Source organism: Rhipicephalus sanguineus, chromosome 3, assembly GCF_013339695.2.
Source record: "Rhipicephalus sanguineus isolate Rsan-2018 chromosome 3, BIME_Rsan_1.4, whole genome shotgun sequence".
Classification (NCBI taxonomy): Eukaryota; Metazoa; Arthropoda; class Arachnida; order Ixodida; family Ixodidae; genus Rhipicephalus; species Rhipicephalus sanguineus.
The window spans coordinates 75,537,598-75,559,641 of NC_051178.1; the positions used below are offsets into that span (position 1 = coordinate 75,537,598).

General features: G+C 44.5%; 1 protein-coding gene across 1 annotated transcript in view; it reads right to left on the reverse strand.

Moving 5' to 3' along the window:
• LOC119386752 (PCI domain-containing protein 2) overlaps positions 1–21,805 on the reverse strand; it is a 33,105-nt gene extending 11,300 nt beyond the window's left edge. The window contains exons 1-11 of the mRNA XM_049413234.1: positions 21,629–21,805; positions 21,488–21,529; positions 19,899–20,020; positions 12,117–12,210; positions 11,260–11,355; positions 10,722–10,825; positions 8,710–8,785; positions 7,707–7,801; positions 6,481–6,527; positions 5,158–5,258; positions 620–693 (exon numbers count right to left, since the gene is read on the reverse strand). Coding sequence (XP_049269191.1) covers positions 620–693; positions 5,158–5,258; positions 6,481–6,527; positions 7,707–7,801; positions 8,710–8,785; positions 10,722–10,825; positions 11,260–11,355; positions 12,117–12,210; positions 19,899–20,020; positions 21,488–21,529; positions 21,629–21,664 — 887 coding nt within the window. The 5' untranslated portion in view covers positions 21,665–21,805. The remainder of the gene's footprint in view (positions 1–619; positions 694–5,157; positions 5,259–6,480; positions 6,528–7,706; positions 7,802–8,709; positions 8,786–10,721; positions 10,826–11,259; positions 11,356–12,116; positions 12,211–19,898; positions 20,021–21,487; positions 21,530–21,628) is intronic.
• Between the last annotated feature and the right edge of the window lie 239 nt (positions 21,806–22,044).

Genomic DNA, 22,044 nt, shown 5'->3' on the forward strand with positions numbered 1-22,044 from the left:
AAAAAACAACACTGCCACTGTACTGCATTGGTACCTGCAGGTTACCATTCACATTCTTAGTCCTCTCTTTTTTATAAGCTTCACTTCTGCTCTTCATGTCACTTTGGCTAAAGATGTGGGAGTGTTATGAAAATTTTCTATACATACATCATAGTTCAACTGTGAAAGGGATGATTGACAACCCATTTGTAGCACGAAGCTACAAGGAAATCCATATGGGTTTCACAAAAAGCAAAGCTTCTAGTTGAAAAATGCATCCTTGTCCAGGGATCAAACCCAGGAACAACGGCTTTCCGGGGCGGTCGCTTTACCGAGCTAACCAGGATGGTAGCAATTGGCAGCGTGAGGATGAATTAGTCCACAACTCGGAACAACTTGTGTCTATGTCCAAGAGAGAAACGCCATTCGAGGTGCCTTGTGGTATCTAAAATGAACGTCACCATTACATGCGATGGCCATGAAAGACTCCGTCTTAAGCTGTTACACCCCAAATTATTGAGCAGATCCAGAATGTCAGGAACTGAAAAGTCAGTCAGCTACTGAAAGGCTTTCTTGATGGTGCCAGGACAAAAAAAAAAGCAGGAAGTAGGAGGCACTGCAAACGAGCAGCAGGACTCACGTAACGGCAGACACCACCTCCGCAAACTGCATCAGGTCGTACTTGCGTAGCAGGGCCTCGCTTGGCATGTGACCCTGAATGCAGAGAAAGCAGAACATTGCTACACAAGGCAAGACAGCCACGGTTATGCTCATGGAAGCTGAGCATTTCGGAGAGGAGCGCACAAGCGACATCATCCGCCAATTTTCACCAGGCCAGCTTGCAATGTCAAGAGTGCATTTCAGCTGGCGCCAGTACAGAAGGCTTTAGGCAGAGTTAGAAAGGTTACTAAAATAAGACATGCAAAGTCAAGACAAAGTGGTACATTAGCATTCCAAGGTGTCCAAAGTTTCACTATTGCCACAAATGTGGCTGTTATTGGTGAAGGCATGACAAATGTAGGAAAAGATGTGTGTTAGTCTGCACTAGAAAAGTTATTACGATGTAGGAAAAGATTGTCTTTCGTTTGTGAAAATGTGGAACCAACTCCTACGATGGAAAACTATGCTAAGAAACTGCAGACACCTGATGATAACATGGAATCAAGTTTCATTTCAACACAGGAAGTGTAGCTTCAACCGTTTCCCTGCGAGAAAGTTGTTCAGTAGGGGTCTGCGAATATAGTAAATTTGAGGTTCGAAGCGAACGGTGATTTGGCCGAATAACTTCGAATCAAATATAGTTCAAATAGTACATATCATATATTATAGAAAAAAAAATGTGCACTTTCATAAACACCCCACTAATTTACACAATATTTTCAAGAATTCAAGCTAGTCTTGTGTGAATATCACTTTCTTGGCTCAAAGTGAAGTCAAAGCAAATTCTAACAGGGATGGGATTTGCATAGTAATAGGGTGCAAGTCATAAGCGGCAAAATATGTTACATTTCAAAATTTCCAACAATTAGCCCATATAAGCTCACACAGCCCACTTTCAAACTTAAAAAAGTTAATTGGGGTCACGGTGTTAGAATAGTTTAGGTGGAGCGACGACGCATTGGAATGAGGAGAAATCGGGGACCTCTTTCCCTTTCTTGCCGAAAGGAGGCGCGTGCGGGACGGTGGCCACCTGGCTATACCCAGCACAAACCTGACGCTTCTAACATTCGGTGTTTTAGCGTGTTTAGCAATATCGCAAGGCCCTGTGAGGATTGTGTGGTATTGTAATATCATATACATAAGTTAGATATAAAGACTTAGTAGCGTTTTATGCATGAGGGTTCGGCATGCGGCGTGAAGCTCATAAACACCACCTTCGGCCTCGGCAACACCGTGGCCTAGACGATAGTGCCCGCATTTGTCTACAAATGTAAATCTGCAGTTGCGTGACGCGTGTTGAATTCCCCCTTCATTTGTCCTCGAAATATTAATTAATGTATTTGCGGTAAGCATCATATAAAGAGCAGGTGTCATGTTAAGGGGCATTTCGCATATGAGATCAAGTGAGCCTTCAGAACCTTTTACTACGAACCGCTTATTTGCAATTTCTGTAAACATCATGCGAGAAGACGGATGCTTTGATGTAATTGAATAAAATAACTCTATATTTATGTCTTTCAGGGCGTGCACTAGCAGGTGACGCACCGCTCCCACGTCGGAAAATACAGGATTGAAAGAGAATGTGATGAAGTGGGCGACAGCTTGTGGCCGATGACTACGAAGCCGCTCTTTGACATATTCAAAATAAATAGACTGCAAGATGTATACGTTATTATGCACCAAGAATTTTATCACAGCATTGGCACGATCTACGAATTTTACATATTTTTGCCTAAAAAAGCTGCTTTAGCTCAAGTATTGTATGGTGCAGCTAAATGATACGAAAGAATGTTTCCTCACAAGAACGTTTCCTTTTAAATAGCGCTTCCCATGATTTGGTGACAACTCGCGCATCAAAATGTTTTTCACAAACAAAATTTGTTGTTTGCAACTTGCGATTTTTCCGTGGAATAGCAGTGGCCACGTTTTCAAGCGGTCACTACCCTTCGGAGCAGCGAAAAAGCAAATTTTCTCCGTGCACGATTTGTAGCCCGAGATGCATCGTGGCAAAGAGCACTTCTTGCCCATCTGGACAATATAATTTGCGTAAATAAGGACACGATGAACAAGGGCAAGCTATTTCAAATAGGCTAGCATTTAGGCGGCAGGCGTTTCGACTGGCGAACGTATGTGCACGAATGGGGCCTCGTCTGGTTTGGCGTGTCAGTTTTAACGGGTCAGACAGTGATGTCACGGAATATGATATGTCACTCTCAATTCCTGTCATTCCCGAAAGAAAAACTGGAAAGCAAATGGTTAGGACGCTGAAAAGGAAACGGGCACGACCATTTCACGTTTGTGCACACAGAGCAGGGCACAAAATTCTACTTCTGCTACTGCAACAAACAGCATGTCTGTGACGAATAACGAGAGGCAGAATCAGAATGGCACATGGTGAGTCATGATGGATTGGTCGGTAAACGGACGTTAACCTTCACTAACACGCGCCAGCACGTGTAAACGTTTCAAAGGCGGCTGAACAATAACTAACACCGTGGGCGGCTGCTTGAATCCATGAAATATGGTGCATGCAGAACGACAACCCATGAAAGGAATTTCTAGCCTACCATTGTCAAATGTGTTGCGTTCTTCTTACAAGCATCATATAGAGAGACGTCAACCCCCCCTCACCCCCGCTTTCTTTTTCAGGGAATACCATTTTCTTTTTGACTAACCCAGTTCGGGTCCGCCACGGTGGACCAGTGGCTAAGATGTTCGGCTGCTGACCCGAAGGTCGTGGGCACGGTGTTCCGTTGTCGCGGGTTCGATTCCGGCCGCGGCGATCGCATTTCGGTAGAGGCGAAATGGTAGAGGCCTGTGCGATGTCAGTGCACATTAAAGAACACCAGATGGTCGAAATTTCCGGAGCCCTCCACTACGGCGTCTCTCATAATCGTATCGTGGTTTTGGGACGTAAAACACCAGATGTTATTATTAACCCAGTTTGTCACGGTGGCCTCAAGCAATTTGCCACGGTGGCCTTATTTGTGCACGAGCTAAAATATTTTTGAAATTCGTGTTCACCTGTAAACTCATTATCGCTGTTCGCAGAGGCTATATTTCCTATGTATTTTCATCTGTTGGCTACCGCCACTGAATTTCTTGATGTTGTGCATTTACTTTCAAATCAGATTGATATATGCGGTTACCCTGATAAAAAAGGAACGGCCAGCAGTTGAAGAGTTGTTGCAAATGCAGCTTTGTAAGCGACGCGGCCCCCGTTGAAGCGGCTGACCTGAAGCCTCGATACACCCAGCGCAGCCTGTCGGAAAAAACGCGAAGCGCGTCCCCATGTTCGGCGAGGAGGCTGCGTGGCGGAGGCGGAACGTCGGTACACCTAACCTATTCTAACACCGTGATTAGGGTGAAGTAACATGAACACTTAACCTTACGCGTTGCTTTGCAGCAGTGCAGATTTTCCCTGAATGTGTGGTTATACAGCATAACAGCCCCACATTGTAGTGAAATTACCACTTCAGGCAGGTTACATGTCGTAAAATACATATATTCGTTCGTTTCGAATACTTAGAAATTGCGGAAGTTTTAAATTCATGTTGAAGTTAATTCAAATATCTGCAAAGGCCTACTGTCCAACATTCTATTGGTGCTACATGTGCCTTGAAGACCATGACTGCAGAAATCACCTATGCAAATGAATAAATGGGTTCTTGGGGGCAGAGCGAAAAAATTCTCTAACCCTATCAATCCTTATTTTCTATGCAACTCTTGATCACCTCTTAGCATACAGGAAACATTTCAAAGTTATTGGAAGGGTAATATATTGTGAATTACCCCTCCTTGGCATTCAAGCAATGTACTATAAAGAATAATGGCTAGTTGCTCATCCTTGATTTGGAGACTGTAACGCACAGGCAGGTAAGTGGGAAGATGGTTGTACTAATGCATGGTAGCGTAGTCTTGCAACAGTTTGTACTACTACCGTACTTACACAATTGCAGGTCGACCCATTTTATCCAAATTTGAAATGCAAAGTTGAGGGGTCCACTTACAATCGAAGCCGAAACTAGTGCCACCAGTTACGGCGGGACAAACGAGAAATCAGGGACGCTGTGGCATGGTAACAGCATAACATTAGCGTTCCAGCTCTACCTGTAACATATACCATATTTTCTTGCGTACAACCTGCACCGTCAGCAACGATTCGCAAAAAATTTTCTAAAAATGACCCCGCGTAGTGCCACAAAGCTAGCTTCCCTGCATAGCTGTGAAGCACTGCCGTGAAGCCAGCTGTGCACACCGTAACTCGCATTTTTTGCCTTGACTAGTTGGTGATGTGCCTTCTTGCTTAAATATTTCGGCGCTACTTTTTATGAAGACAGGAAAGAGAAGTGCCTGACAAGACAGGCGCTGACTCCAATTATGGAGTTGGCACCCGTCCCGTCATGCACTTTCGAGTCGACCCGATTGTGTCATGCACATTCGAATCAACTTACAATCGTGTAAATGCGGTAACTGAACAGGTCAGTGACAGACAAAACAAACACCACCAGCACTCACCAGGAGCATCTTGACAGGGATGAGGTATGTGAGGATGAGTCGTTTATTGTGCACAGAGTCCTTGTCACATCGCAGGAAGGCAAAGGTCAGGTACTCCTCAGCTGTGACAAGAAAGGAAGCAATACTACTATACGATATACATAGGACAGCAACGTCTTTATAAATGTCATCTATTAGCACCAGGGTGGCAAGGAAAACTTTCTTCCAAACACTGCTAAAACTAGTCACCTAAAACTTTGATTTATTTATCAAAGTTTATCCTCGCCTAGCCCGAGTCACAGTCAGTTCCTTTGAGGTGTGAGGGTTGCTTCTAATATGAGCAGACTTTGCAGGCGACCACAAGACCATTTAAGGGACACTAAAGAGAAACAATGAACTGGTTTAGATTGATGAATTGTACTTTGAGAACTACAATGTTGTTAATTTCACCATCATAGGTGTACTAATAAAGGAAAAAATGAAGTTCAAAGTTTCATTTTTAAATTTCATACCAAAATGTCCACGTGTGACATCACGGATTTCAAAGTGTATTTATCGTATTTTGGTGCCATTGGCTCAACAAAACTTCCTCAAACTTGGTATGTTAACTCTATGGCCCCCTCAGAGGACAATGTACTTTATTTTTACCGATTAGGAACTACGTAGGCCCTAGTAGGCGCCGTCGAAACAAGTGACGTCACGGTGAATGGTGCGGAAACTTCAAGGTGGCGTCGCCACCCACATTTTCTTTTTGCGCGATTTCTCGCTTACTAGGCGTCTTCTCACAGCAAGCGTGGTGGTTTTGGCATCGTGAATGAGTAGCAATATAAAAAAAATCGTTTTGCTCTTTAGTGTCCCTTTAAATGGTTACAGGTTTTCCGTGTTACAGCTGTGGTAAGCTGTTTTTTCAGCAAGAGAATTTCTTTTTGAGGTTTTGGAACCTTACAATCCAACCTTCGTCAAGCATCTCGGTCATTTTTCAGGAAAACTTCAACAGCGGTGTTTATTAAATAGCTGGCTATGGGGAATCTACTGACTAATTTCAACCACCTGCAGCTTTTTTTTAACTCCCATCGAAAGTGAGGTATATGTGCATTTTCACATTATGTCTCGGTCAGTATGTGGCTATTGCAGACAAGTAACGAACCTCACACCTCAACCTGTGACAGACAAGTGCTGTGCAACCTTTTGCCATTGCACAAAACAATGAGAATGCATAAAAATACAGCAGGGTGGGCTCAATGTTCATCTTATTTACGGCCTCATAAAAAGACAGAAGAGAAAACACGCGAGAAAAAGAAAAAAAAAAAGACTTGAATTGGGAGCACTGGGCAATGAACTTACCATTCTTGAAGTCACTGTCAAACATAGCTTTCTGCCCTACGTAGTACCTGAAATACAAGACAATAATTAAGTACTACATACTAAAATAAACAAAGTATGCATGTCGAACATTTAGGAAAAGTAGTGGTGGGTATCGGTGACACTGTTACCTCACGCCTCCTCTTATAATGTCATGTGTAGCTCAGCCGCAAGTCTGTTTACAACATATTTATACCCATATAGTAAATGCGGGCCTAGCAAAATAACGAAGCATTTCCACAAAGACTCTGGCCAGTTTCTCGTATATTAAACAATGGCATAACCATTGTTCAAAAAAATTCCTTCACAGGTGTACATCAATCTGAGCAAGAGATATGCATAAATGACCGCAATGCATTGTAAGCAAGTTCTCATACCCCCCTAAAAAAAATAGAAATCCATTTGTTGACAAGCTCTTTGTGACGGTTCATCACCAAAGCTGCCTGTGCATTCCAACTGGTGCCATGGTCATACGGCTGCATTAAGTGGCAATGATCGCATCCAAACTCGTCAAAAGCTACTAGTTCTTGTTTGTTATCCAAGACAGGTGGGAAAAGTCGATTATTGGAATAAAATATAGTTTCTGAGCATTTATTTATGACACAGGTATTTTTTCTTGTGTCCAACTAGCTTACTTCCTCACGTCGCAAGAGGACTATATTCCCATACTGCTAATTTTCGCTGTCCAAATTTTTTTCTAATACACAACACATGTGAATCTTAAGAAAATAACTACATGTCTGCAACAAAATCCCAGCAAGCACTCCACAATGCCAGAAATGTAAAGCATAACGTGCAAACACATATGCACAAGACTTGCACTGCATCGGCACTTTTGCCTTCGCTTCTGAAAAGCCCTACTGTCACACTGCGACTACACTTCTGAACTGCTCCCGCATGAACTTGGAACTGCAGAGTGAACATTTGGAAAAACGAAAGGTGCAGGTGAATTGAACAAGTTGGTTGTCTCTTTAGACATGCATGCTGCCCACAAATACCTTTCAGTAAATCCACTTCTGCTGGTTTTGTGAATATTCAGTGAAGCCCTGTTGAACACTTCAATCAACCATCACCATCACATCAACTTTTATTGCGCCCGTCTAATTTCCCGCTGTTTTCAGCTACGAGCCACGATTGATTGAGTTACACTCACTCAATCTCAGAATGTACCAACTTGCCCAAACTGCCCCCTTTGCGACTGTGCCCACCTGTAAGTGACCAGTTGGGAAATGGTGAAGTGGTCCTTGAGTGCTGAACTCTCGATGGCCCGGATCAACGGCTTGCACAGGTGGAGCTTGTTGATCTGCACGTGTGCATGCAGGAACCAACTAGTACATACGAGCATCTGTCTCCTTCACACCTTACGCAGAAAATCAACGGGCAGTAAATTTTAATGTCATGCAGATGTTTTGCAAATGCTGTAGATATCAGAATGATGCATGAAGATACGTATGCAGGGGCCCTAATTTTCAAAGACTGTTTCGCTCCGATTTTATTCTCCCGATGATGGGACCTTGACATCCATGACACTGAGGGGTTGATATCACAGATAGGAAGAGCACAACTGTATAAGCAAGACAATGACGGAGGATGCATACACTAAAACGTTCCTTTTTGGCAAGTTTGACATTTATTTCAATTCACTTTGGGCTGGCACAGATTAGTCTTGCTGGCACTTTAAATGCTTATTTATCTTGATCACTCTGAATACAGATTTGTATAATGAGCAAGCAACAAATGCAAGACAAAATAATATTTACGGAGCAAGTTCTACATGTTTTGCATGTTTGCAAAGCCGACAAGGTAAATGAACTGTATGTGAAATAATTGGAGACAGAATTATCATTTTTTTCCACCCAAGAGGGAGACATGGACAGGATCTCAACTTTAAACCTGTTTCAACGCAGTGCTTTGAATTAAGCTACATAACAAGCTGTTGCTTTTATGAAAATTAAAAAGAAAAGCCCTGAAGGGTAAGTTCGAGGAAATACTGAATAGTTTTAAATTAAAACCCCTCAATGAATTTATGTTGCTCATTTTCTTCATGCAGAAATTCGTTTACCTATGTTTTTTTTTTCCTGAGGCTGGATTAACAAGGTGCAGACATTTTCATACTGCATCAAACACACGTAACAAACACTTCAATTTGGTACAAAAGCATACGAGTCATAATAAAATATTCCCGCACTCACTCAACCATTTCGTGCTCACCTTAAAGTAGATCTTGAAAAGCTGGTTGACTAAGTTGAGCATGCCTTGCCGTTTAGAGTTCTCCAAGGACGACCGGCTGCAATGGAGAGGTGAAGATTTAAAACATCTATCCCGACATCCCATAATGACTACAAAAGCAGGCATTAAATGCGATAATGCATTCAAGGGGCAGTAATGCATGCAGAAGACTGTTTTACGGTGTGAATATGCTACCTTTACACCTACTGTGTGACTTAAGAATAGCTCTGACCACAAAGAATATTTATGAGATCATAATAGAGCTTTTCATGCAAGCCTATTCCCACATTCCTCATACTATATACAGCTTGTGGGGACTGAAGTGCCATCCTGCATTTCATCCCCAAGCTTGCAAATTGTGGTGGCCATTCACCAGCTCGATATCTGGAAGCCACTTACCCCTAAGGGCTACATGGCTGGTGCATCGAAGCTACTTCCTCATGAAACCATTCTTCTCCCTCCCAGCACTGCGTTATGCACGAGTACAAATCACTGGGGCGTGTTCTGATTGGTCTCTCCCAGTACCCCCTTTACGCGAGCTCACTTCTCTTCCGATTAGCGCTGTCTAACAGTGGCATTTGCTTGTAGGCCAACGGCAAGTTAGTTGCATAGGACCTTTGCTCCCTCAACACCTATAATAATTGTTGGGGTATGATTAAAACCAAGGTATGATTATAAAAGACACCGAAGTGGAGGGCTCTGGAAATTTCGACCACCTGGGGTTCTTTAACGCGCACCTAACTACATGGGCCTCAAGCATTTTGTGTCTCAAGCAAATGCGGCCACCGTTGCCAGGATTCAATCCCGCGACCTTCGGATCAGCAGTCGAGCACCATAACCACTAGACCACCGTGACAGGTCCCTCAACTCCTTATTCTCATGCTTGGCGAAGCACTAATCAATCAGCCTAGACTATCAGCTGCGTTTACCTGACCGGTCATGTGGCGAGCCTTTGCCCACCAGTCATGACTGTTGCACCGTGTTGAACCTTGGGTTGATAAACCTGCGTTCTCTGGAGACTTCTCAGGACTATGTTGTCGGACAGCCAATAAATGCTGCAGTACCCTTCGTGCACTGTAGAGTGGGGTGCATTATGCCCTCTCATGACCAGAACTTCTATGGTTAGCCTTAACATACAAACCCCATCCCCACAAGCTCAAAACATGGCTTTGTATTATTCTCTGCTTGCACAATGTTGTCTCTTTCCACACCTTTTGTCTTCAAACATTTGGCTTGCATGACACATCAATGCAGACATGCAGTTGACTTAATTGGCCCACAGCAATTGAAACAACTACTCGCACAGGTAGGATGCTATTTTGGGTAAACCAATCACTCAGTCACCCTTACCAAGTGCTGAGAAACTAAGGCAGTCAGTTATAAAATGGCTGTTCTAGCTAAACCACTCTCTAGTTTGCACTCTGCTTTTAGCCCACACTTGGAATTCCACATTTCACTTTCATTTGGCGAAATTATGTTTGCATGCAGTAGCATATCCTGTTCAGTACGGAATAGATCACAAATGAAAGTCACCTGCTGCAAGTGTTACTAGGAAAACAACTTTCTCTATGAAGGATATGGTGGAGCCATCTATGACTGTTATGTGCAGCATTGCAACTTACTAGCCACAGATGGCAATCAGCATTCCAATATACCACGAAAGCACACACCTTCTGTTGGGCACCACTGAGACAGTGTATACTTTTAGTTTATTCCTGACGAAACTCAAAACTACTGTGTGTGAACATTTTAACAAGCACAATGATATGCTAAACAACATAACTGTGTGATATTTGTAATGCAAATGAGCCAGCGAAAAAAGTCATTTATACTTGGCATTTATAACTTGGCACCTACCTATGTTTAGGTAACACATTGCTTGATTCTTTTCATATCTTTTAGTGCTAGCATGCTGCCTCAAAATGCTTAGTGTCATCCAAAGAAGAAACGCACAGCCAACACATGCAAAGGCATTGCCGCGACTGTTCACTGACTTGTCACTGGCACAGACTCTGAAGCAGCCCATGAGATATTCTGCTGCTTTTTCCAACGTCTCGCCAGGTTTGCCTTTGCTCTTTTTGGACAGCTGCATGTCAGCCTGGAGAGAGTAACATAAGGAAGCATACGATTAATAAATTAGTCAGTTAATGCATGAATAAACTGCTGCAATACAGAGAATACACACCCAAACTGTGGAACAAGCAATGGGCTGTGAAAAGGAAAATGTTACTGAGGTTTCTGGGTCTCCTTGCCGAATCCTTCTATTCAGCCAACAATATAAATGCAGGCAATGGTTATAATGATACAATAGATATACTAATGAAGTAAGTTAGGCTTGGAACTCAACTTTATTATAGCAATGATTGAGTCATGCAGGCTATTATACCCTGAAAACTTCAACTCTAAGGTGTGTTGGCTGATTTCTGCTCCTGCAACGAAAACTGGAGACTGGTAAGAGATGCCTTCACCTCATAGTAACTAAAAGTAGGCAGATGATGATGATGATAGCATAGCTTGTGTAATCACCCATACCTGAGAGGCGAATAACCGGAGGTCCAGGCAGACTGTGTACATGATGGGCAGGGCCCAGTTCTCTTCCTTCAGCGATTGGAAGATCTTGGTGAAAAGCTTGCGGCAGGAAAAAGCATGCTGCAGTCAAGGGGCATGTGGCAATCTATGTAGATAGGAGTACCCCTTTACTTGCTTGGCCATCTACACAATTATCCATGCATTCAAGCTGTGAATGCGATAATTAGTAGAAAACAACTCACGTCCTTAACACTTCAGCCCTGAAGTTCGACATGCGTTATATAACTATTGCAAGTGATGAATCCTACTGCATCTTAAAAACCGTTTCAATACACAGTGTGCTTTGCTTTGTTCAGTGTTAACAAGTTCTGCATGTCCACAAGAACAAAACAAATTAGGGGTTCCTTATTATCGAAGTAACATGGAATAATGAAGCATAACAGTGAATTCTGATAGCAGATAATCTGTCATCTGCACTGTTAACCAGCAAAGCATTGTGTAAATTGTAGAAGCATCCATGGGGAAATGAAGCATTAAGTGTCGCAGTGTGCTAGTTAGCACAGGAGAGATTCTTAGGCTCTTCCACTTCACCCTTTCAAAGAATGAATCCATAGCACAATGTAGTTACTGTAGTTAGGTTCTGTGCTAGAGCTCCTACGCTCGATTCCCGTAGAAAACATCTAAATTCTTGCGTTTTGATTCCTTAGTTTTTACACATTTATTTTTTTAATTTCCTTTTCAGTTTTGTTACACTAGTGGGCACTGCTATCAGAAGCGAGCAACTCGTCCACAGTCTTTCCTTATAATTAGGCTCGTAATGTAGGGCACAAAAAAAAAAAGGGACAGCATCCTGTAGTTACCGCACCGAATTCATAGTGCAAAGGATATTGAACCAGGATTGCTTGCTCCTTGTAGGCTTCCACAAAGTTGTAGTTGTTCATGTGATACAAGCACCTGTAGTAAATGAAGATGCTTAATGAAACACACTTTACCGTTCTCAAGTAAAGACGACCGGGAACAAGGAAGACAGCCATTAACGGTCACACTAAAGTATTAAAAAAAAAAGGCACCTCAATAAAACAGATTGCGAGTTGCCGCCGTTCAGCACATCGTCCATCATCAAGTTTTATGTCCATTAATTTTGGCAAACTGCAACAGAATTACCTTAAAATCCGGAGCAATCACACCCCCCCCTACGGTGATGGATAATACGGGAAGATTTGAAGGGGGGGAGTGCTCGGTTGCGGATCAAAATTCAAGACAGCGGAGGAAGAGCTGCTAAGAATAAAGAATGCACAGCCTGCTTCTAATGTACTGCTTTATTGAACGTGCATGCATTCACTGTTTTTATACACACTCGTCGGGGTAATAAAAACCGTGAATGAAACGGTGAAAATGGTGGGAGGAGAGAAGGGGGCGCATATTTTGAATCTAATGAAAAAAAGGAGGGGGGCGCTTGCTCGGGATTTTACGGTAAGCACAAAATAGATCTGTAACTAGATTCTCATGTCTAGGCAAAGCAAAAGAAGCATGGGCAAATTTAAAGGGATACGGAACGATAAGTTTGCAGGCGGTGTTTTGTAGCAGAAGAAGAGTTTAAATGATAAAAATGACAAATACAACAAAAAGGTTGGGAAAAAGAAAGGACGAGAAACGTTTTTTTTTTAGCGATTTTAGGTTGTGCCAAGCGGCCGCTGGTAACAGCCGCAATACGTCATGACACCCCGTCATGACACTGCAGCAGCCACGGGGGCCACAGTGCTTGCTCATTGCTGTCGGCGCTACTCGCTTGCAATTGTGGTACGTCTTAAATGTCGGGGAAACTTATCGCTTTGTATGACACGTACTTCCCCGCAGTCAGTCTTCGGCTTTAAAGCGTTCATCGCAGAGGAAGGAAATGCCTTGCTACTGCTGCGCTGAAGGCTGTCATAGCAGCATTTTAGGTTGCGACACACTGTGGCATAGCTTTCCTAGGAATGAAAAGCTGCATAGACTTTGGATACGTGCTGCTCAGCCATCACGCCAAACCTGGACACATTTAAAAATTGACTTCATTTGCTAGCACAGACCATTCCATCGCTTCACTGAGCTGCACCTGAAAAAAAAAAGGAACAGAAAAGTATGGGATGGTGGTGCCATCTAGGCGTAATGCGTGCAAACCAGACTTGCTCTTTCGAATATTCCGTATTCTCCACCGTGACGAAGTCAAGCGATCTTGATTGATTGAACTTGTAAATGGCGTCTAGTAACATGGATGTGACTGTAGCTGCCGTACGCACAGAGTTATGAAATGGCTGAGAAATTCCACACATGCAGTGCCTCGTCGAGCAAAAACGAACTGCACAGCACTCGAACGCTGACCGCATAGGTAAACATAAAGCGACAAACTACGATGCCTCGATTCAGCCATAATAACTACTTGTCTGCCTCAACGACGCTGATGAAACCACCCATTTTACATCCTCTGTAACTTTAATTGATCTACTGCTGCCGCTGCATGTTGGACTACATTGTTGGCCCGGACTACCTGACCGGCACGTCCGCGGCCCCCTGCTTCCCTTCATTGCTTGGCGCAGGAGGCTTATAACAGTAAGCAGTTAAGCTAAAATGGCGTGCATCATCAAAGGTGACTTCCTCGCTAGTAGATGAACCACGACACGTATACATACTATGCATTTAAGCCACGACACATGCTTCAAAAGGCCGCGGCCAGCCGGCCGAATGTCCAACGAGGGTGTCGTGACGTCACGCCTTCCAACTCGCGTTGGCCGAGTGGCTCGGTGCACGCTCACAAAAACGTCGAAAATAAGACCAACTGCTGAACAGTTCACTAAGTGATGACTCCTTTTCAATGTAATTGCACACAGACAATTCATTTTCAGCATTTATGTAAAATTTTCAGATTTTGGATCTGTATCCCTTTAATGAGTTCAAGCGAAAATGTGGCATGTTTAGAATTCGTGTTAATGTTTCTTTTTTAATTACAGCCATGCTTTCATATGTAAAATGGGGTTGCAGAGATAGTACCACGAGGTTAGCAGTGAATTTCATACAGCCTCTGTGTCAGATACACGGTTAATCACATTCATTTAGGCCGTAATGTTGAAAGCCCCAACAGTGGGCTATAAGGAATATTTTGTAGAAAGACTCAAGATAACAGCTTTTTTTCTACGTGCTCCTAAATATAAGTACAACGAGTTTGCTGTTCCATTTCACACCCTACTAAATGCACCTGCTGTGGCTAGAGGTTGAAGCAGCGACATGGTATTTGGCAGGTGCAGCAAGAGACTCGCTTCAATTGAAATTTACTCCCGGTAGTCCAGAAAACCAGGTGAGATCTAATTATGGAATGTGCATTCTAGCTTTGATGTAAGCTATGCTCCATATTGCTTTCTTAGCACAAAAAACGGCACCACAAGAAAGAAGACGGAACACAGCGCTACTCTCAACTGACATGGTTTATTGCGTCACTCCACTCTTTATAGCAGCCAGATACCGGTAGGACATGCGCCGTGCACCCTATGCGCACAACCACTACACCTTGGACACCTGAGCGCAATCATGAAAGCGCATCCAAAAAGCAAAATTCAGCAGAAAACAAGGTAATGGAAGGCACACTAATGCACTGCGACCCCAATGATTGAATGAAAAAAGCTTCCGATAATTCTCGGGTGGTGGTGTCACGACTCTTTTTTAAGATAGTAGTTAGTCTAAACAAGGCTTGACAATTGCATTTTTTGCAGTGTTGAGCTAAATGTGAGCCTGTACCAGTCGGCAGAGATCGCTCATCTTCTTTAAGGCGCTCATTCACACAGCGGCCTGACTGACCTACGTACACTTTGCCACAAGAGAGTGGAATCTTGTAGACCACCCCTACGCTGCACTCGACAAACTTCTGGTGTCTCTTTTCACATTGCGGCTTTTTGTTTTCTGTACAAACACGCCTGCACAACATAGACAGTTTCCGGGGGGCAGAAAATACAACCGGGATTTGGTACCTAGTGGCCACATTCATAAGATTGTAAGCCACTTTATGGCAATACGGCACTACTACTGGCTTCTTCTCTGTGTCGTTTCTACACTTCTGGCGCTTGCCTTTCAGCTTCTGAAGCAAAACTTCAGAGACCGACGTCACAACCACACTTGGGTAACGCGCATCCTGCAATCTTTTTAACTGCGCGTTAAAGCTCTCGTTAGCTGTGTGATGGCACGATTTCATTAATGATGATTCAAGACACATCATGGCAATGGCACGTTTCACAACCTTAGAGTGCGCAGACTCGTATGGCAGAAGACCCTTACGTGCACGCGGCGAGTACATCCAGCAGGCGTGACCTGCTTGTAAGGAAAGTTGTAGATCCAGAAACTGCAGTTTACCATCCTTTGGGAGTTCATGTGTGAAGGTTAAGCCCTTGCCGTTGTCCTTGAACAGAGATAAAATATCAGCCACTGCGCCAGAGCCTTCGTGGTTAGTTTGTTTTATCACAACAAGGAAATCGTCAATATATCTAAAAATCTGGACCAGGTCATTGTCTAAAACACTCTTAAGAGCACGATCGACAAAGGATAAGAAAATATTACAAAGAGCAGGCGCCACACACGAACCAATACACACACCCTTTTTTTGAATAAATAGCTGGTTTTCGAACGAGATAAAAGTCGCGCTTAGATAAAACTCAAGAACGGAAAAGAATTTTTCTGAGGACATTCCAGCAGCATTGCGAAAGTCTAACTCTCCATTTTCTTCGATGCAGGCCATCACACAGCGAAAAAGCTCATCGTGCGGTATCGAATAATATAAATCTTCGACGTCCACAGAAAGAAAGTTGACAACTGAGTGGTTGTCTCTCAGAAAGGAAACAACATCGGAGGAGTTTTTTATGCCAAAAGGATCTTCAATGGTCAGCAGATTCAACTGTTTTTGCAAAAAGCGGCTAACTAAAATCTGCCAACAATTGTTTTCACTGACTATTGTACGGAAAGGCACATCCGATTTGTGCGTCTTACCAGTGAAAAAAACTTCCAAGAGCGAGCACCTTGCATTGTTTGACACCTTTAGCAAGTTTGGTGAGGCCTACGTTATCCAACAAGGAAACTGCTTTGCTTTTTACCTTGTGAGGTTTCGCTGTGGACAGAATAAAGTTCTTGTCGACATCCTGGATGGCTTTGTCATTGAAGACTGCAGCCGGGGCTACTACAAAATTACCCTCCTTGTCACTTAATAACAACCGCAGTTCATTGTCTTTGAAAAAATTCGGCAGATCCCACGTACCGTGGGAGTCGACGTTATGCGAAGCATGTGGCGGGTAGGTGAATCTGGCGTAACTTTTTTTACTTAGCGTCACGTTACAAAATGTCGCTAAAGATTTGTATAAATTTTATACGCACAGATATATATGTTGAAGAGACGCATATGTGTTATATAACCGGTTGTTTACGGTTGAGTAACGCTGCCAATGGCACGCACGCACTTTTCACGAACCCGTGTGCTTGTGTGCAAGAAGTTCTTGACAGTTCTTGAACAAGGGCATCATCCCCATGATAAGTGAGCACCAACAGCTGGTCATGACATGTTACAGGATCCGGTCGTGATCGTGGTAACGAGAGGTCCATGTGTAGTGAAGTATGTGGTATAATAGAGCTGTTGGAATTCGTGGATGCCTCGGTCATTTCGTGGGCAAATTGTCTGTCGACAGAGGCGTCAAAATGTTGGAACCTGAAGCCACCCTTCGCGTTCGTGAGGTATAGGCCGTCGAGGCTGGTAGGCCTGGATAGTAGTACGTAGACCAACCTCAGTGGATGGTGTTTGTCGTATTCGTAGACTATCTGGGCGTATGTGGCCTACGTAGCTTAGTCTACAAAGCGGCTGTCAATCAATCTGGCATCATCCTCGGTCAGCATGAGGTCATCGCCCAGCCTCGTAAGAAATGAAGACGACACTGCATTGCTCTGGTGGACGAAGTGCACTTTACGGTGCGGTGACGTGGATATCATATGTAACTTTCGTTAATGTATTCCTCCGGCATCGAGCAATGATTCAATATAGCTTGCTGAATCATTACAAACGTAATGTTTATTAGACTGCTATAAAAGCGGAGCCAACACTGGAACTACAGATTTTAACCTGATATGACGCCTGTATCGTAGGAGTGCACATCGTAGGAGTATCATGTAGTGTTTATTGCTTTCTTGTAAAATTAGATAGCCAGCACCACAACCACACTTGACGTTGCACCGATATTGTGCCTGCGTAGGCTGTTTTTCCGAACCAGTTTATAGACCTGGTGTGGCTCAGTGGTAGAATACCTGATTGCCACGCAGAATGCTTCGGTCCGATTCCTGCGGGGATCCTAATTTTCATTTTTTCCAATCGTTGATTCAACGCTGCCGATGTTGGTTTTCCTTAACGCTCAAGCATTTAAGTTACCAGTGTCTGTTCTCACCGTTCCTGGGTAGATATAAACTGTCAATCACCTGTGGCGCATACCCGCACACGGCCGCCCCGTGGTAAACGGGTATGTGCCACACGTGTCTAGTGGAAAGGGTTTGACGACGTACGCGACAGGATTTTAAAGTTATTGATGTCATGACTCGGCAATCATATTCGTCAAATCCGCTTACCCTCCCATGCAAATTTTGGTCTACACCAAGTTAAGGAGGCGATCATGAGAGCACCCAGACGTAGGCGGCTAGATAGATAGATAGATAGATAGATACGTAGATAGAAACGCTCAAAGTGCCAGAGGTTCGCTAAGAAATGCTTCGCATTTAAAACGACACCGTTTTCTTGATCAGAGCCGATGAAGGTGGGGAGTCCTTGTTGACAGTCCTACGCAAGGTACCCACTCCATGAAGGAGGCACCGTTCCTAGTCTTCCAGTTCAGCTTTCCTTGAGATGCGCCTATTCAATGCCAGCAGCTCATGTGCTGGAATACTTGGTTCCGTGCTAAACTTCGGACCTTTCCTTAACAAATGTGCAACTTCGTCAGGAAGCCTGACATCACCGAGAACATGGTAACCACCAGCGTCGGCTTACGTTGCGTCCTTCCTCGGCGAAGACCTCGACCGAAGTTGTAGCAGAAGCTGCACCCACCAGAATTCAGTAGTCTGAGCTGCTAGACGTTTGTAGCAGCCAAATTTCCTCTCGGCCACGGTAGAAGTGTCCCGCGAGTAGCATGTAGCCTTGAACCAGTCATACAGAAGACGTACCTGCCGCCAAATTTGTCCTCAGAAAAATTCTTGTCCGTTCTTGAGTTTTATCTAAGCGCAACTTTTATCTCGTTCGAAAACCAGCTATTTATTCAAAAAAAGGGTGTGTGTATTGGTTCGTGTGTGGCGCCTGCTCTTTGTAATATTTTTTTATCCTTTGTCGACCGTGCTCTTAAGAGTGTTTTAGACAATGACCTGGTCCAGATTTTTAGATATATTGACGATTTCCTTGTTGTGATAAAACAAACTAACCACGAAGGCTCTGGCGCAGTGGCTGATATTTTATCTCTGTTCAAGGACAACGGCAAGGGCTTAACCTTCACACATGAACTCCCAAAGGATGGTAAACTGCAGTTTCTGGATCTACAACTTTCCTTACAAGCAGGTCACGCCTGCTGGATGTACTCGCCGCGTGCACGTAAGAGTCTTCTGCCATCCGAGTCTGCGCACTCTAAGGTTGTGAAACGTGCCATTGCCATGATGTGTCTTGAATCATCATTAATGAAATCGTGCCATCACACAGCTAACGAGAGCTTTAACGCGCAGTTAAAAAGATTGCAGGATGCGCGTTACCCAAGTGTGGTTGTGACGTCGGTCTCTGAAGTTTTGCTTCAGAAGCTGAAAGGCAAGCGCCAGAAGTGTAGAAACGACACAGAGAAGAAGCCAGTAGTAGTGCTGTATTGCCATAAAGTGGCTCACAATCTTAAGAATGTGGCCACTAGGTACCAAATCCCGGTTGTATTTTCTGCCCCCCGGAAACTGTCTATGTTGTGCAGGCGTGTTTGTACAGAAAACAAAAAGCCGCAATGTGAAAAGAGACACCAGAAGTTTGTCGAGTGCAGCGCAGGGGTGGTCTACAAGATTCCACTCTCTTGTGACAAAGTGTACGTAGGTCAGTCAGGCCGCTGTGTGAATGAGCGCCTTAAAGAAGATGAGCGATCTCTGCCGACTGGTACAGGCTCACATTTAGCTCAACACTGCAAAAAATGCAATTGTCAAGCCTTGTTTAGACTAACTACTATCTTAAAAAAGAGTCGTGACACCACCACCCGAGAATTATCGGAAGCTTTTTTCATTCAATCATTGGGGTCGCAGTGCATTAGTGTGCCTTCCATTACCTTGTTTTCTGCTGAATTTTGCTTTTTGGATGCGCTTTCATGATTGCGCTCAGGTGTCCAAGGTGTAGTGGTTGTGCGCATAGGGTGCACGGCGCATGTCCTACCGGTATCTGGCTGCTATAAAGAGTGGAGTGACGCAATAAACCATGTCAGTTGAGAGTAGCGCTGTGTTCCGTCTTCTTTCTTGTGGTGTCGTTTTTTGCGCTAAAAAAGCAATATGGATTCTCACCAACTAGCCCGCCAACGCAATTTGGTAAGCTATGCTAAACCAATTACAGCAAATGTACTGTACAACTTAATAAGTGTGTATGCAACCTTAGGTGTTGACAGACCACTTCGTCCCATGGGGCGTCCATGACGCGTTGCACTGCGCCATCGGGGTCTTCCACCTGTAGCCGAGAGCTTGCGCTGTGTGCATGCTTGCACGACAACAACTCCTGCAAGATGGGCACAAGTACTCTATTGCAGCCCTTCACAAAAGAACAAGAACACAACGAGACGTTCCACATTCCATCTTTATGCCACGGAACTCTCATTTTGTTCGTCCAATTTTGAGGTCTCTTTGATTTCCAGTCATGTACCCACTGGCTCACCAACGTGCTTTATTGGAATGTTTGATTCTGCTGGTGTAAGCATAACCGAAAGGTGTATTTTCGTGTCTGTCCTTCGAATCATTACGTTCCAATGATAAAAAACACATGTTATAAACCGTATGTTGGATCATTTTCCCAAGATATATATCCACACTAAGATTCATGTAATGGACAAATATCATGTAGCTCTTTATTGTGAAAAAGGGACCTGCAACCAGTCCCAAATCATAACTTATATCTTTTTTTTTTCAGCTTTAGGAAAATGTATCTTTTTTTTTCTTTCTGTGCACTACCCCCACCAGATGAGTTTCCGTCGTACACTGGACAACCTTCAGGCCTTTTGTCTGTTAAAAATTTCGGAGCTGCTTCGCAAGCAACGGCAACAGCCGCATGAAAGAAAGCCTAGAGCATTATGAGTAACACCGTAGTGGCGCACTCGAGGTTAATTTTGACCACCCGGAGTTCCTTAGAGTGCACCTAAATTTAAGCACACCGGTGCTTTTGCATTCCGCCCCACCGAAATGCGGCAGTGGTGGCCGGCAATCGAATCCGCGCATTCGTGATCAGCAGCGGAACACCTCAGCCGCTAGCTACCGCCGCGAGCAGGTTCACCCCTCCTCGCACAATAATGACGACTGAAAAAATCACACCATCTCCCGCTAAAGGGGACCATGAGGCGATGCGAAGCCGGAGCACTTGCACGATAGCGTTCCGTTGGCGTTCGTTGGGCATGCTACCGACCTCGCGTCGTGGAACGCGAAGAGGGACGCTACGCGCGTCGTATCTTCCATCTAGCCTGGCCGTTAGTTCTCACAGGGCGAGCGGGGAACGCCGTCGACAGGCGGGCGAGAGGGGGGCAGCGTAGGAGAGGAGTGAGAAGGGGAGGGGACGCGCATGCGCTCGAGCTCATCGCATCGCTGCGCAGGAGAGAATTTCGGCATGTCGAGCCCGCGTTTCAGAATAAGAGTGGAAAGGGGGGAGAGGGAAAGTGGAGAGGAGGAGGGGAGAGGGGGATGGGAGAGGGGAAGGGGGAGGTGAAGGGGAGAGGGAACGTGGAGAGGATGTGTGTGGAGAGGGTATGCGCATGCGCAGTAAGGGTGGTCACGCCGCACACCACCACCACCACCACCGGATTGAGCTCCGCCTTAAGATACTTCGCATCTAAAAATCGCAGCAGTTCGCTGCTTTAGCACGACTACCAACCCAGACCTTACAGTGACTCCAATTCCTGTGTGCACGGAACGAAGAAGCAGTTGCCGAAACTAACGCTACACGCTCACTTCACGAAGCTGGCGCCATAGGAACACTTACCGCAGCCTTCTTGCCCCTTCCCTGCTGCAAAGCTTCGTCGACCTGCGAGCAGCAGAGTGTCACACTCGCGCTTTGCATTCAGACGCACAACCGCACAAACTGCACGCTGCCACATTTCGAATGCCGCGCGAATATACCTACCTGCTGAAGATACTGGTTCATCGTGATGTGGGCCATGTCTACGCACTCAGAAACTAAATCGCGCCCAGTTACGCGAGTTCACAAATATTAACGCGCGAAACAGAAGAATACAGCTTTGGGAAACGCGATTGTTTACCGAGAGGGCAGCGCCATTAATGGATTAGCTTGGATTCCAGTTCTACTTGGATTGGATCGACGTTAACTGGTAGGACTATGCATTTGTTTTTCTTCTTTTATTTCATTCTTGCTTTGGTGCCGTTGGTGCTTTCGGGCACTAAACAGGGAGCACTGTCGCTACGGCCGCTGCATATCTTGCTTTCTTTCAAGCGCTGAACTGGCTCTGCGGACTGAATGGACTTTTTGCCAAGAGACTTCATCACTTCATTTTGAGACCACGGATCACTTTGCTTTGGATT